Source organism: Typopeltis vanoorti, chromosome 13 (genome assembly GCF_054136105.1).
Source record: "Typopeltis vanoorti isolate ZY-2024b chromosome 13, IOZ_Tvanoo_1.0, whole genome shotgun sequence".
Classification (NCBI taxonomy): Eukaryota; Metazoa; Arthropoda; class Arachnida; order Uropygi; family Thelyphonidae; genus Typopeltis; species Typopeltis vanoorti.
Window position 1 is genome coordinate 89,955,243 of NC_143561.1, and position 15,909 is coordinate 89,971,151.

The 15,909-nt window shown below is 35.6% G+C and overlaps 1 protein-coding gene across 1 annotated transcript in view; it reads right to left on the bottom strand.

The window, feature by feature from the left end:
• Positions 1–15,909, bottom strand: part of LOC150100353 (ubiquitin-conjugating enzyme E2 A) — an 81,096-nt gene continuing 65,187 nt past the window's right edge. The window contains exons 4-5 of the mRNA XM_090402486.1: positions 12,734–12,822; positions 1–1,766 (exon numbers count right to left, since the gene is read on the bottom strand). Of these exons, the coding sequence (XP_090258612.1) occupies positions 1,605–1,766; positions 12,734–12,822 (251 nt within the window). The 3' untranslated portion in view covers positions 1–1,604. The remainder of the gene's footprint in view (positions 1,767–12,733; positions 12,823–15,909) is intronic.

Here is a 15,909-nt window from a genome sequence, read left to right on the forward strand (position 1 = left end):
TAACAGTATAACTTTATTTGTCTATTAAAATGGTACACAAGCACCTTGCCAAGGAAAGATAAACTAAATTTTCCATATCCATGGAAAGTTGCCTTGAATCTTGTAAATAATGACATTCTGAAAAGCATAATAGTCAACTTGTACAAAGTGCAGAGAATATCACAAGTGAATACATAACATCTGGATACATTCTTCTGACAGCTTTTGATCCCCCCCTTCCCCAGCAGCTTAATAACCTATTAGTTAAATGAAGATCTAGAAAGCTGCCACTAAAGATAATTTTATTTCTTAAGCCAACAATGCCAAAGGTTTTCTTTATAGGTAAGTTTTTTTTTAATTTTCTTTAAAATTTTAAATGCATAACACTTCCCTTACACTTCTAGATTTCAGTAACTTTCCACAGATACAAATTTTAAGAATCGTGATAAAAGAATCTTTTACTGTACAACTTGTTAGAAAAAGAAATACATATACTTTACATAATCTTCCACATCCTTGACATTTATGCTACAAACCATGTTTTTTGAATTAAAAAAAAAAAATTCAAGCCTGTTGTTTCAAAAACACATTAGCATATACATTTTTAAAATGGGACTACACATCACTTTTCAAATATGATGAAATTCAGATCAAGCCCAGTTTTAATATGGAATCTAATTCAATTTATTTTTTCTTCATGGGTAATAACGAAACAAAATGATTTTTTTCAGATTTTGTTATGCTTTAATGCTATAAAACTCTTTATAATTGCTTATTGATAGGCTTAAAAAGGAACATCCTTTCCAGCATCTTATATATTTCTACTATCTGAAATATTTTGTGAAAATCAAGCCAATATTGGTTTTCAGAAAGTTATTTTAATCAAAATGAATTTAAAAAGAAGTTGATACTATTAGTTTAATACTTTAACAACATTGCAAGTGTATATAATAGCAAAGGGAAAATTTTAAAATACAAGTTTTTTTTTTTGTAAGAAAGAAATCTGAAAAAAGCATAATTTGTCATTTGTGAATCATACTGGTAATGACATCCTTTCAAACAACAAGACTTTTGCAGGTAATTCCCCCCCCCCCCACACACACACACTTCTTGGCTAAAAGAAAAAGTTCTTTGACTTATTAGTAATGGTTTAAAATTCAGATATCTATGCTATTAAAAAAGTAGTTGTATTACATATTAACTACAAATCAAGAAATACTAGTAGCATCATTACTTTATCTACAAGGTATGCTATATCTACTATACAAAAAAAAGGAAAAATATATATTTGTAGTTTTGATAAAAGTGAGCATCCATACAAATTTCACCTCAGAAATGTACAAGTCTTAAATTACACGCAAACATCTATAAATCAAGCTGTATGATTATTTAATTAACCAATAAATGACCTTAAAAAAAATTGTCAGGATGAGTACCTCACACTCTGAGGAACAATGTTACTGCATTCTATGATGAAATGAAAATGCCTCCAGAAGTTTCCCCAGATGAAGTTTATGACAGTCATGCTAAAGGGGTGGAAATAAGAATATATATATATATATATATATATATATATATATACTGTAATCACGGGTTAATTGTAAAATGTACATAAATATCAATTTCTAAGACTCTTTCCTGCCTTCCTTTTCATCTTCACTAAAATTTAGCCAACTTTGTTCTACAATAGCAGCTACCCTTTTTTCATATTCTCTTCTGTTTTCTTGGTAAAGCTGAGCTGCTAAACTATTTGCTGGACTATTAGGGTTAGGCTCATCTAGAAGGGACTGTAATAATAAAAATTAATATCCATTACACATAGAAGTTTACAATAATTTCATAAAATATTCTGTAAGAACACTCAGTATTTAAATAACTAATGAAAACCTGATTGAAAACTATCTTTAGATATATCAATAATACATTTCTACTACTAGTATTAAAATATGATATAATGCAAAATCTACTGAGGAATTTATTACCTTTGAAGATATTAGGTGTAAAACTGGTTATGTTATATTCGATGTGACACAGGTTACATATGATGTTCATATGTAATCTATGTCACATACATCACATTCATATGTTAAACAGACAAGAGGAGAACGTTTATTACTTTCTAAATTACCTAAGACACCAAAACCTATCATTCCTTAAAGGGAAAAAAGTGATGTTTGCATTGGGAGACCATAAATAACCTTACATTTCCCCCTCCAGACTTACAGATGTATTATTATCCTAAGACTCATCTAGGAGATCCCTTTTTCAAATCACCTTAAAGACACTCAAATTCTCTGCAGACATCACATTCTCATGCAATGCATTCCAGTCATTCACCTCTCCATGCAAAAAACCTGCTTCTCACTCCCTACTTATAGAGCTTTCATAATCTCCCACCATTTTATGAAAAACCTTTTCAATGTTAATCCTATAGCAACCCCTTACCAACTTTTGTCTCTATCATATGACCCCTCTTCTTCCTCCTATCCACTACCCTTAATTGCATCATCTCAACCTTTTTTTCATATTAAACATTCCAGAGATCAAAAACTACCTTAGTCAATCACCTCTGGACCTTTTCCAAATATATCTCTTCATCCTTTTGAAAACCAGGTGACCAAATCTGTGCATAGTAGTCCATATGTGATCTAAACCAAGGCCTTATACAATGGAACCAGAATCTCCTTATTTACACAAGTCAGTTTCCTGTGCATTATTCCCAGAATTTGTTGTCCTCTAAATTTTAGATCCTTATCCACCATCACCTCAAGATGTCTTATTTCCTCCACCTCCAACAATATATCCCCACCAAGAGTAAATTCTACATCTCATCTTTGTTTCCCAAATTTTAAAACCTTACATTACAGAACATCAGTATGCAATACTGAGGAAGAAATTGCCTCCTACACATACCACTACCGAATTAGAAACTCATTTTATGTATAGGCATGTGATTGTTAATAGTGATCCTCTTCAATTTCCTGTGCCTAATTTGATAAGATATGGCTTGTATACAGACAAACAGTCAACTGTTTGTCTGTATACAAGCCTTGTCAGATGAAGGTGATCTTTTTTCTGTTTTAGGACACAGCTAAGCTCTTAGACAAGATGTGAGTTATTTTTCCCCTGATTAAACATTCAGGATCTCATCTTTTGAGAAACCAGTCAGCTCTGTTTTCAAACTCAGGGCTCCAACCTGACAAGGCACCACACTGTAAGCCTTTTATCGAATGCAGAAAGATCCTTCGTTTTTCCCCATTGTGACCAACACATCCATGATGATTACTGACCAGCAGAACTCTTAAATAGTTGTCTGGAACAGGTGGTAGTGGTGCATGTGACCAAGTATTTTGCACATATGCTGCATAAGTGATGTTTACATACATCTGCAGAAAAGTTTCTAATTCAGTGGCCAATGTATGTATTCATGTTAGTTATTTCTGGCAGGTGCACTGTGCTATATTAACAACAAAAAAAAGTAACTGGTTAATTTTTTTCTCTTTATTTTTGTAATTGTTTTTATTAGAGCCAATGTGTGAAATCTACAAAAATGGTACCTTTTTATGCTGTATGTATGTATGAAATTAAGTCTTTTAATTTGCAGGCAGGAAATAATAAAACAATTACAAAAATAAAGAGAAAAAAAAATTAACCAGTTACTTTTTTTTTTTTTTTATTAATGGTTGAAAATGGAAGGAATGTTTTTTTTTGTCAAAAAAATTTTTTAAAAAATGCATAAACACTGATAACATACTGATTATCAACTAAAAGTCTGCATAGTTTTGGCATCCACTCTTACTGAACACTGAGAATGTGTTTTTCATCTTCTACTCAATTTATGGCTATGGTCTCTACAATGCAATAAGAGGAATTTATGTCATTTACGTAGTTAGGCAGCAAATATTGTCTTGTATGCATACCATTCTGGCATGGTATGTTGATGGTTCCACCATCACTACATTATATAATGCTAAATACATATGTAAGTTAAATTATTCAAATATTCTAAAGTAAGGTTATTTAACTATAATATATTTTAAAATGTAGCAAAATATAAGAATCTCCCAAGAGATTCTTATATTTTGGATTATATCTTACATGGAGCAGACTGAAGTCACTCCTATCTAGAATGACTAATTTTGTAAAAATAGTTCACCATAACTATTTTAAACTAATTTAATTAATTATAATTAACTAATTATAACTAATTTAAACTGTGATGCATAAATATTAAGCTCCAACATACCTTGCCAGAGAGCACCAACCTAGAATCTTCCAACTTTGACCTTATTTGGTTGAAAATATCCCTTCCCCACTCAGTCAAATTCATTTCCTGTCTCCATCACTCTCCTAATGCACCCAACCACGATAAGCGCTTTAATTTCCTCTCCTTGAAAATTGATTTTCTCCAGTCCCACTTTCCCAACAGCAAAATCATCCTCCTAGGATGATTTTAATATCCACAACACCAACTGGCTTTCCTCCTTCAGCTGTACAGCCAGAGATGCTGAAACATTTGTCATCACTAATGACCTTACACAATTGTTCAGATGCCAACCAAAATACCTGTTAATTATTATTATGACACCTCCAGGGAGTCCAAAGATTCATCGAGGGAGGGCACCCACTCTACAACTCTCCATCTCCACCGCTCAAATCCACCAACTTCAACTAACCGCAACTACACCAATGCCATCTACTGTTAACCTGAACCACTCCCCAAACACCCTAGATTTTTTCCTCACCAATGACCCTTCCTAATACACAGTGAATGTAGTGGGCCCTAGGTAATTCTGACCACAATCTAATGCTCATCTCCTTCCCCATGCAATAATGATTACATAGCCATTCCCCATACAAGAGTAGTTTGGCATTATAACAGTGCGAAGTGAGACAGTCTCCACAACTTCTATGCCTCATTCCCATGGTTGGACTATTGCTTCCAGTCTTCCAACCCAACCATAAGTAATCCTCACCGGCATGGAAACATACATTCCCCACAGTACACTGATCTGCCATTCCCTAGCTAAACACTGGTTTTCCAAAAGATGCGCCAAAGCTGTTCAATTGAAAAACCAAACATACCATAACTGGCTCAAATCAGGATCTCCATCCTCCTTTAGAGCTTCTACCCAAGCTCAAAATAGGTGAAAAAATAAAAAAATAATGCTTCCAAAACTGAGTTCGAAAGAACAAAAAAAAAAAAAAAAAAAAACAGGAAATTAGCAGCCTATCCAAACAGCAGCCAAGCCTTTTGGTGTCTCGCCAAAGCAATCGGTTGTAACTTCTGCCCAAAACCATTCCCACCCCTATTATGCCCAGATGGCTCTATTACATCATCACCTACAGAAAAAGCCAGTTGGTCTCACAGTTTGCTTCCAATGCATGCATAACTGACAATGGCAAATGTCTCCAAACCATACCAGATGCCCAATATACAATGCCTATTATATTATATCCTTTTGCCAGAAAGAGATCAGTAACTGTCCAAATTAGACACTAAAAAGTGTCCTGGCCCTGATGGCATTCCTCCAATTGTCCTGAAAGTTTGTGCACAAAACTGACTCATCCTTTGTCATCTGTATATACTCCATAGGTGTCTATCCCACAGCCTGGAAATTGGCCTATATTCAACCCATTCCCAAGAAGGGCAACAAGTCACTGACATCCAACTACTGCCCTTTCTCACTTACTTAGGCCTGTCTAAAATAATGGAAAAAATCATCAATGCCCAACTCCTACTACCTTGAAGGTATCAACCTAACAAATGACTGCCAGTATGGGTTCCATCGCTGCCAATCAACATGAGACCTGTTCACATGTCACCCATCTCTTGACAAACGTCATGAAGTTTGGCGAATCTCAAGTGATTGCACTTGATATCTCCAAATCTTTTTCTCCTGGCATAAACACATCACAACCATTGCATCCTCAACTTCTAAAAAAAACTAGGATTTCTCTTTCGCTCAAGATGTTACTTTACCCCTGAACAGCTGTTAACCTTATACAAATCACAGATCCTCCCAACCATTGAATACTGCTCTTACATATGGGGTAGGGCCCCCAAACGCTCCCTCAAAATGCTTGACTCAATACAGAGGAGAGCAATTAAACTTATTAATAACCCTTTTACCAACTCTTACCAATTCACTCCCCCACTTTTGCAGACAATTGGCTTCTACAAATATTTTCATGGAAAATGTTCATCTGAAATAGTATCAATAATTCCCCCACTTCATACTAAGCTCGTTGGAACACATGCAGCTGCTGCTCAACATCCCTTCACACTGCACCTTGAAACCCAAAGAACAAGTTTCTTTTCCTCCTCCATCCCTGCAACTGCTGTACCATGGAACAGTCCCCCCACCCCCACTGTGTTTCCCAAGGAATACAATCATTTAAATCAAATTAAACAAGTTTCTCCTTTCCCAACCCATACACGGTAGGGATAGGTTGATCAACCAACCTCTCGTGTATGGGCTAAAAAAAAAAAAAAAAAGGATTTTTTTTAAATGCAAATTCCACCCACAAGATTGTAAACCTATCATACTTAAGTACCTGCAGACCTATCCTATCCTAATTTACGCTCACTGTAGACCTACACATTTTACTGTGTAGGCATTTGGAACTGAAATCCTATGGAACAGGTTGGTTACTCCTTATTCTTGGAGGTGTCCTATATCTGTAGGAGCATGTTTTCACGGGGGGCCAGTTAGCCTGCTCTGGAGAACGAAAAACTTGAGTTTCAAGGTGAAAAAATCCCCCCAACTCCATATGAGATAGGCTAACTCACCTTTAGTCGAAAGAGACCAGATAAAAGGTTCCTCACATCACTGACGGGAATCGAACTCAGGTCTTTCCGACCAAAGGGCTTCCTCTATACTGAATAAGCTACAGCGGCTCACCTGCAGACAAGGTAAGATAAAGCTTTCTCTAGAGACCAAGAGCATAGCACCTTTTCAAGCCACTTCAGGCCTCTAATAAGCAAGGTGGTAGTCTCACAGTGGGTAATGGAATTCATTTTCATCTGAAGACATTCAGACACCCATGGTGGGATTAAAATCCACTGTCTGCTAGCAGAGCAGAGATATTAAAAACATTCCACAACAATTAGACTAGCAAAAATATTTAATCAATTAATTTTCATATTGAATATATTATATATATATTGAATATAGAATCTCTAAATGGTACAACAATTCCCTGCAAGACACACACACACACCTGAAAGAGTTTCACGTGTGTGTGCGCGTGCGTGCGTGTTTCAAGGGGGAAGAAACTAAAATGTTTCGGAGGGGGAGTTTCTCCCCCCTTGAAACATTTTAGATGGATTCTCCATTCAGTTTTATAGACGCCAGTGAAAGACATTCAATCTAGCAAATATCAGTGGCATTTTTGATGAATTACTCAAGTCCTATTCTCGAATTTACAACACTACTACCAAATTGTTAGATGCCAATTTTACATCTGTCAGGGAAAAATTGGAGCAATTAGAATAAAATCCAATCTCACAATCTCAGAACGACTAAACTAGTGCTAAGGGAGGATGAGAAAAGAATATCAGCAAGTGATCCAACCACATATTGACTAATCACTACACAGTAACACAATGAAAGCCTCTATGGTAACATAAGAATTTTCCTCCTACACACACAGAGAGAGATGTATATTCAACATCTTTATTCTTTGACCAATATCAATAGTTAAAGCACTGGCTTAAGTGAAAAAACAGCACAATCAAGAGAGAGAGAGAGGGGGAGGCAGGGAGCACTCCCTCTACATGCTTCTACTGATCACAATATTCAAACACTTTCAACTAATCTGGATTAAGTTGTTTCTTATGTTGTTTTAGGTCCTTTGAGAAATTCTGCCTAATTAGAATAAACTAACAGAGTTCGGGTACTTCAATGACTCCTCTAATAGTAATACCATTTTGAATTGGTACAATTTGGCTGTTAAAGTGGTAATCTCGAGTGAATGAGTTCAAGAGAAGGTATGACTTCCTTTGATAAATCCTTTACTCCCCAGAGGTATCTGATTATAGGTTTGACAATAACTAAAAATATGTACAGTATATAATTTGAAACAAAATATGGAAAATGTTGTCATCGTGTAAACTATGTTATTATTATTGCTGGAGTTAGAAGACTCATTGTGGAAGGTTCATTCAACTGACAACATATTTATCATACTGAATCTTAAAATTCTTAACTCCTTGCATTAACAATATAATCTGGTAATGTGTTCCACTGACTGACAATTCTCCATGTAAAAAATCAGTAGATTTTTTACATGGAGAATTACAGAACCCTGAGGCATGTCACTGGTTACCCTCGATCATACATAACTCTCAATCATTCAGAGAGCAAATCTCTGATTCATTTAACTAATCGACTATCTATTCATTATTCCCATCCTTTGGAGCTCGTACACCAACTTATCATGCGATAATCTATCAAATGCTTTTGCAAAGTCCAAGAATATCACTGTATATGATTCTCCCTTATCTAGCACTTGTTACCCTGTCATAAAATGCAAGTAAATTGCTAAAACAATTTACCTACCCTTTACAAATTCATGCGACTATCACAAAGAATGCTATGTTTATCAGCCAATCCTGTATACTATTCCTAACCAATCTCTCCAACACCTTCACCATAACTGCAGTGGCCCAAGAACAGAACCCTGGGGCCATCAATATAAACTGAAATCAAATCGGTAATAGAGGAGGGGATTATTTAAAATAAGGAGAGAAATAAAAATGTAATATAGGAAATAAGGAAATTGTGGGCTCAGAGCACAGGCAGAAAAAGAGCGAGATAAATAAATACATAAAATGCACTCAACGTGTGTGTACATGCTAATTTAAAATTATGATTTCTATAGCAAGTACAACATTAGCCAATTTTACTGATTAGAGCAGCTTCAAATTTATTTTCTCTTTTTGTCTATTCAATTCCCAAGAGCTAGTTCAGCACAGTACCAGTTAAGCTGCTATAAATCAAAATACAATGATACAGAAAATTATCACATAACAGGCAAACAAGGATTTGTTCTGAGAGCCTCTGTAGCTCAGTCGGTATAGACCAGGGGTTTCAAACTCAAATGCAGCAAAGGGCCAGTCACGATTAGATGTATATCAGATGCGGGCCATATTCAATATTATTCTGTGAACCAAAACAAACTAAAAAAAGAAAGGCTCTAACAAAGGCCCTGTTGATGCCAGGCCTTTATGACTTACATAAACAGTTACACCACCATTTAAACTTGTAACCATTTTTATTTTTTTATTTTAAAAATATAACAAGTTTACAAAATATAAGTTCAATTACATTTTATTCATACTTTAAGAAAATTATTTAAATACATAATTTTGACTTACAAAAATAAAGATTTTTATCTACGAGTCCTTTTTTTTTATTTGATTTTGATCCTGAAACCTGACATCTTTTCCTCTGTACTAACATGTCAATATCTGCTTTTTAATCTAGAAACTTTTATCCATGAGCAGAACTTTGACTTATTAAGTTTCATAACTGAAAATAATTGCTCATATACATAGGTGCTTCCAAAGCACAATAAATTTTATCTGGGATATTTACTGCCAAGGTATTTATAAAAATTTGGTATGCCAACTTCGTTATATTTATTTTTTAGTTCAGAATTGCACTGGAGTTCAATTACTTCCATTTGTAATTCTTCGTCAACATTTTCAATATTAATTAAAAAAGGTGAACTGAATAATTTGAGGAATGTACTTTTCAGCATCATTATTTCGAGAAATCGATTTAAGTGTAGAAAAGTGGGTTAAATTATTCTTTGCCAACTGGGTTTGCCAAAGATAGAGTTTTGCCAGAAATGACTTAATTGAATCATACATATGACATATCAACTGTTCACGTTCTTGCAGAGCAGTATTCAAAGTATTTAAGTGGCTTATTATGGCAACAAAAAAGGTCAAGTCTTTGCACCAATCTTCATTGGTGAGATGAGGAATCAATTTTCATTTGGATGAAGTAAACATGTCAATTTCTTTTAAGAGTTCAAAAAATCTTTTTAAAACGATGCCACGACTAAGCCACCTAACCTCTGTATAATATAGAAAACTGCTGTATTATGAATCCAATTCATCCAACAAAGCACTGAATTGTCGATGTTTCAAGGTATGACAGCGTATCCAATTTACTGTTTTAATTTCTACACTCATGACGTGTTCCATCTTTAGTTTTTTTTAGCACAAAGTGACTCCTGGTGTATTATGTGATGAAACGATTTAAGTTTGTCCTTGCACAACATTTCCTTTTTCATTTGAAGTTTTGTAACAAGTCCGACGTTAACACCAACCATAGCAGAAGCCCCATCTGTAGTCACGCTTACTAATTGTGACCAGTCTGCAAGAGCATTTACAAGACTTTTCTCAAGGGAAGTATTAGTAATGTCTGTACATTCGTCAGCTGCAATGGAAAATGCTACAAAACTCTCTATTTTTTCACACAATATATCTTGGAAGTTCTCTGCTATATCTTCAACACACTCTGCAACTGTATTTCCCGAGAGGCTTATACTTTGAAATGCTTGCTTTTTTTTCCAGACATATGATTTCGACTGCACTTAAAATACAATTTTTAATAAATTCTGCATCAGTAAAAGGTTTCAAAGCCCGAACAATTTTTTCACTTATAGAGTAGCTACATTTAACAGCAGCATCACTTGTGATAACATTCGAAAATATCCTCTGTTGAAACTTCAGTTTATTTTTTAAATCTTTAAGATCATCATCATCATCATCATGCATCTTTTCTGTATATTTATCACAGTTCTTATGGTTTGTTTCATAATGGCGTTTTAGGTTATATTCTTTCACCACGGCGACACTATGTCTACATATCAAACATGTTGGAATATTTTTTTACTTCCACAAAGAAATATGCCTTCTCCAATTTTTCTTGAAAAGTTCTGCCTTCTTGATCTATTTTAATTCTAAATTCAGATATTTTATGGGCAAAAAAAATATAACTTATTGAGATAATTTTTTTATTAACACGCAATAATATTACAATTGTAACCTGTAACTTATTGACATTGTTGGAAGGTTTTTTTTTCTTCTTTTCTTTTTACTCGGTTAGACTATAATAAATTTAGTTTAATCCTTTATCCAAGTGTAAGCAAATAAAGTTTGCATCTGAAATATCTTAAGGACTCAGGCAACTCGTGGTAAAGGTGGACTAAGTTCTCATCACTTGTCTTGGTATCTTCCATAATAATGCAAAGCACATCTCCTTGATGACATGTATAATGCTATGCATTAAAGGAAGGGCCATTACCCAGACTGGTTTCGACCGTTATTGAGGTCTCGTCAGTGGGAGGGAGCTAGAACCCAGAGGTGGTGATACTAAAGGTGGAAGTAATGGAGAAGTCATATTTAACTATACGAGTTGCCAAAAGGTGTCTCCCCTTATTATTAAATTACTCTGGTTAAGAGAATGATGTTGGAAGTCCAGTCTGGGTAATGGCTTTTCCCTTAATGCATAGCATTATACATGTCTGCAAGGAGATGTGCTTTGAATTATGGGAGATACTAAGACAAGTGATGAAGCTTAGTCCACCTTTACCACGAGTTGCCTCAGTCCTGAAGATACTTCAGGTGCATACTTTATTTGCTTACACTTGGATAAAGGATTAAACTAAATTTATTATAGTCTAACGAAGTGGAAAGAAAAAGAAAAAAAAACCTTCCAACATCTTTCTCTTAACCAGAGTAATTTAATAAAAAGGCGAGACACCTTTTGGCAACTAGTATAGGTAAATATGACTTCTCCATTACTTCCACCTCTGGGTCTGGCTTCCACTGATGAGACCCCAATAAAGGTCGAAACCGGTCTAGGTAGTGGCCCTTCCCTTAATGCATAGTATTATGCATGTCCGCAAGGAGATGTGCTTTGCATTATGGAAGATACTAAGACAAGTGATGAGAACATAGTCCACCTTTACCACAAGTTGCCTCAGTCCTGAAGATACTTCAGGCGCAAACTTTGTTTGCTTGTGCACTTGGATAAATGATTAAACTAAATTTATTATTGACATTGTATCACATGGCTTAAAATGGCTGCATGACAAATAACTTCCATTCAGTGTTGCAACATTTGATGATAGGAACATGGTACAAAGAATTGTAGTAATAAATTTTACTTCTGTTTAAAGCTGTCATAAAACATTTAGAAGTTTGAATTTTTTCTGTTTTAATCCCTGCAGGATGTTAGAAACATTGATTTTTAGAAAAGAAACCATTAAGGTCGTGGGCTGGATACGAAGCCTTTGCAGGCCACCAGTTTGCAACCCCTGGTATAAACGAAGCCCTTTGGTCGGAAAGATCTGGGTTCAATTCCCATCCATGACGTGAGGAACCTTTATCTGGTCTCTTTTGACTAAAGGTCAGTTTACCTCCATATGATTTTACATATTACATATGAGACCGGCTGAGTTTTTTCACCTAAAAACGTGAGTTTTTCGTCCCTCAGAACAGGCAAACTGGCCCATGAACACACAGATTTACAGTACAAAAATAGAAACTTAAAATCCCTCACTGGAAAGCTCAACAAGTCCTAAGGGACAAATGAGGAAAATTGGGGGTATCCATCATGACAACAACAACGATTTGTTCTGAAAGTTTCCTTTAAATTCAATTTACACGTGTAAAATATAAAGTTTATAATAATTTCTCCTTTTATATATTTCTGCTACTAAAAGTATTTACCTGTATAGATGTTAGGATGGCTGAAACATCATAAGTTGGACTCCATCGATTTTGAAGTATGTCAAGACAAATACTACCATCTGCATAAACTGAAAGTTTAGAATTTATTACTTAGTAGACAGCAGCAAAATTTATAAAATTAAAGAAACAGGAATGGCAGATTTATTTAAGTACACATTAAACTAAATGTAAATTGAAGAAACCATAGTTTATTTTAAATGTTTTAAGATTTGAAGCCTTCTCATCAAGTTGTAACGAATCAAATGGATATGTTAGCATATATCTTACTTATCTAGTGTACCATAAGTATTAGAATATTCCCCATCCCTATTGTAACACAATGTTCATAATGCACAAATAGCATGCAAATATGGATGGATTTTTCTTTAGCAACAACTCTTCTAACAGAAACAGTCAGGTCAGGAAGATCAAATCTCTTCATTTCTTCCTTCCTTCCTAAATTCTCCCTTCATGAACACTATCAGTTCAGGTTTCTCTTTTCTAGGTCTTCCTCTTGGTCTTTTCCACTAAATTTTATTTCATACATTCTTCTTGGCATTCTTTATAAATTTGTTCTCTTCAGATACCAAACCACTTCAAGTGAGAGTTCATTAGCATTTTTTTCAATACTTTTTAGTCCTGAACTATTCCTAATGTCCATATTTCTTATTCTACTTTCCTTGTTTTTGCCAGCACTGCCTTAAACTTTCATTTCCATTGCTCATATTTTATTCTGTCCCATTTCTGGATGGCACCTGAATAGACAGAAAACATGGATGATATTCTGTGAAAATATTAACTTATGAACTCCATGGAGTCAAAGACTCATTGTGGAAGGTACACACTATCGCAAAAAATGCTGATTCAATATGTCTACATTCTCAACACACTCAGACAATGCATTCTACTCTCCATGCAAAGAACCTTCTCACTCCTCTGTTCACATCCTCTTTATACAATTTCCAGCAATGGTCTTGTTTTATCCTCCTCTATCATTATACGAAAAATCTCTATGTCAACCTGATAACAACCCCTAACTAGCTTATATGTCTCAATCATATCCCCCTCTCCTCCTATTCATGAGGCTTTGCAATTTAAATTCTCTCAGTCCGTCATCGTACTCCACATTACAAAGACCACTGACCACCTTTGTGAATCTTCTCTGGGCCCTTTCTAACATATCCTCATCACCATGAAAACCTGGCAACAAAATCTGTGCACAATAATCCATATTAGGCCTGATCGTGGCCTTATACAATTGCATCGTAACCTCTTTGTTCCTGCATGTCAGGGTCCTCCACATCATTGCCATTATCTGATGTGACATCTTCAAAAACTTGTGAAATGTGGTCCCTAAATTTCAGGTCCTTGTCCACTACCACTCCCAAATCTCTCATCTCCTCTACCTCCTTTAAAGTTTCTCCACCAAGTGTATACTTTGCATTCCATTGTTGCTTACCAAATTTCAAAACCCTACATTTTGCAACACTGAACTGACAGTTTCACTTACCTGGCCATTCATGCAATCTAATCAAGTCCTCCTGTAAGGCCATAACATCTGCTTGATTCTGCATTGCTCTTTCCAATTTTGCATCATCTGCAAATCACTAGTTAAACCCATTCCAATATCATTAATATACAAAGTGAACAAAAATGGTCCCAAAACTGACCCCTGTAGCACACCACTAGTGACCTTCCCCTTTCAGGATACTGCACAGCCATATACAACTTCCTGATACCTATCTCACAGCCAGTCACTGATAAGTCTGTTATATAATCCCATCTGTTTCAATTTATTTAATAGCTTGTCGTGTATCATACGATAAGTATCTTGCAGTCTATCAAAAGCTTTTGCAAAATCTAAGTACACCACTGTATATGTTAATGAGAGATCATGTCAAAACATGATCTCTCGTTAACAAACCCATGCTGATAACCACAGAGAATACTGCTGTTATCAACCCACTATGATCCTACTTCTCACCAATCTCTAGTACTTTCACAACAACTCCAGATATACAGATTGGCCTATAATTTGTAGCTATAGCCTATCACCACCTTTATTCAGTGAAACAATTTTTTCTTCTTTCCACTCCCTTGGAACCTGTGCTGTTGTGAGACTCTTATGAAATAGGAGTGCCAATGCTACTGTCGATTCCCTTATGTGATATGTCATCAAATCCTATTGCCTTATTTACATTAATCCTATTTATTTTCTCAAATACTCCTGCTCACTCACAATTAAGCCGCCTCCCTCCTATGTCCTCTACACTTAAGTTCCTCATGAATTCACCCTGATCACGATGAAACACGCTTATAAATTGATCATCGAATACCTCAACAATGTGTTCTGCAGCAGTTACCATTCTACTGTTTTCATCCATTAACATCATCTTACAATAATCATTCATTGTTCTACTTGCCACATGTCTAAAAAAAAACTAGGGTTTTCATTATAGTTCTCTCTTCATCGCTCATGATACTACTGCTTCCACTGCCAAGCACTTCTGCCTCTTCAATACCACTCTCCTGATCTCTTGCTTGCATCACACACACGCACACTGCACCTCCATCTAGCAACACATTCTCCAGACTTGTTGTAGTATTTTTGGTGTGTATTGAGAGGGGGTGGCAACAGCTCTAGCTATGCCACTGCACTGATAACCCTTCCCACTATGCTGTTATCTTTCACTCTTCTCACAATAACCTCCTGATATTCCCCCTTACATGCTCTTTATGTGCACTAAAATCATTTGTCCCCCACAACCACCACTAATGCTGTTGTTTGTTTCTTCCTCGTGTCCAACGCCTGAATTATCTTACTCATTCTCCCTCCTGGACAGAGACCTTATGAACTCTATCATTAAAACTAATCCTCTAACTATGGAATCTCCACACACTGCTATCCTGGAATTACTCAACACCACTTTTACCCTTTTTTCTTTCATTCTATTCTTTTGCACACTTTTATTAGTTTCAACTAAAAGTCTAATATCACTCTGTATATTCCTCATTGGTCCGCGCGGTTAGCCTAGTGGCTATGCGCTTCGCAACCATATGCCTGGGGAAGGAGTGTCCTAGGTTCGATTCCCATCGGTGACATGAGGAGCTTGAAGGATCTTCCTCAGCCATAGCCAAGTTAGCCAGTCTTGGGCGTGGACAGCAGGGTTTTTTCC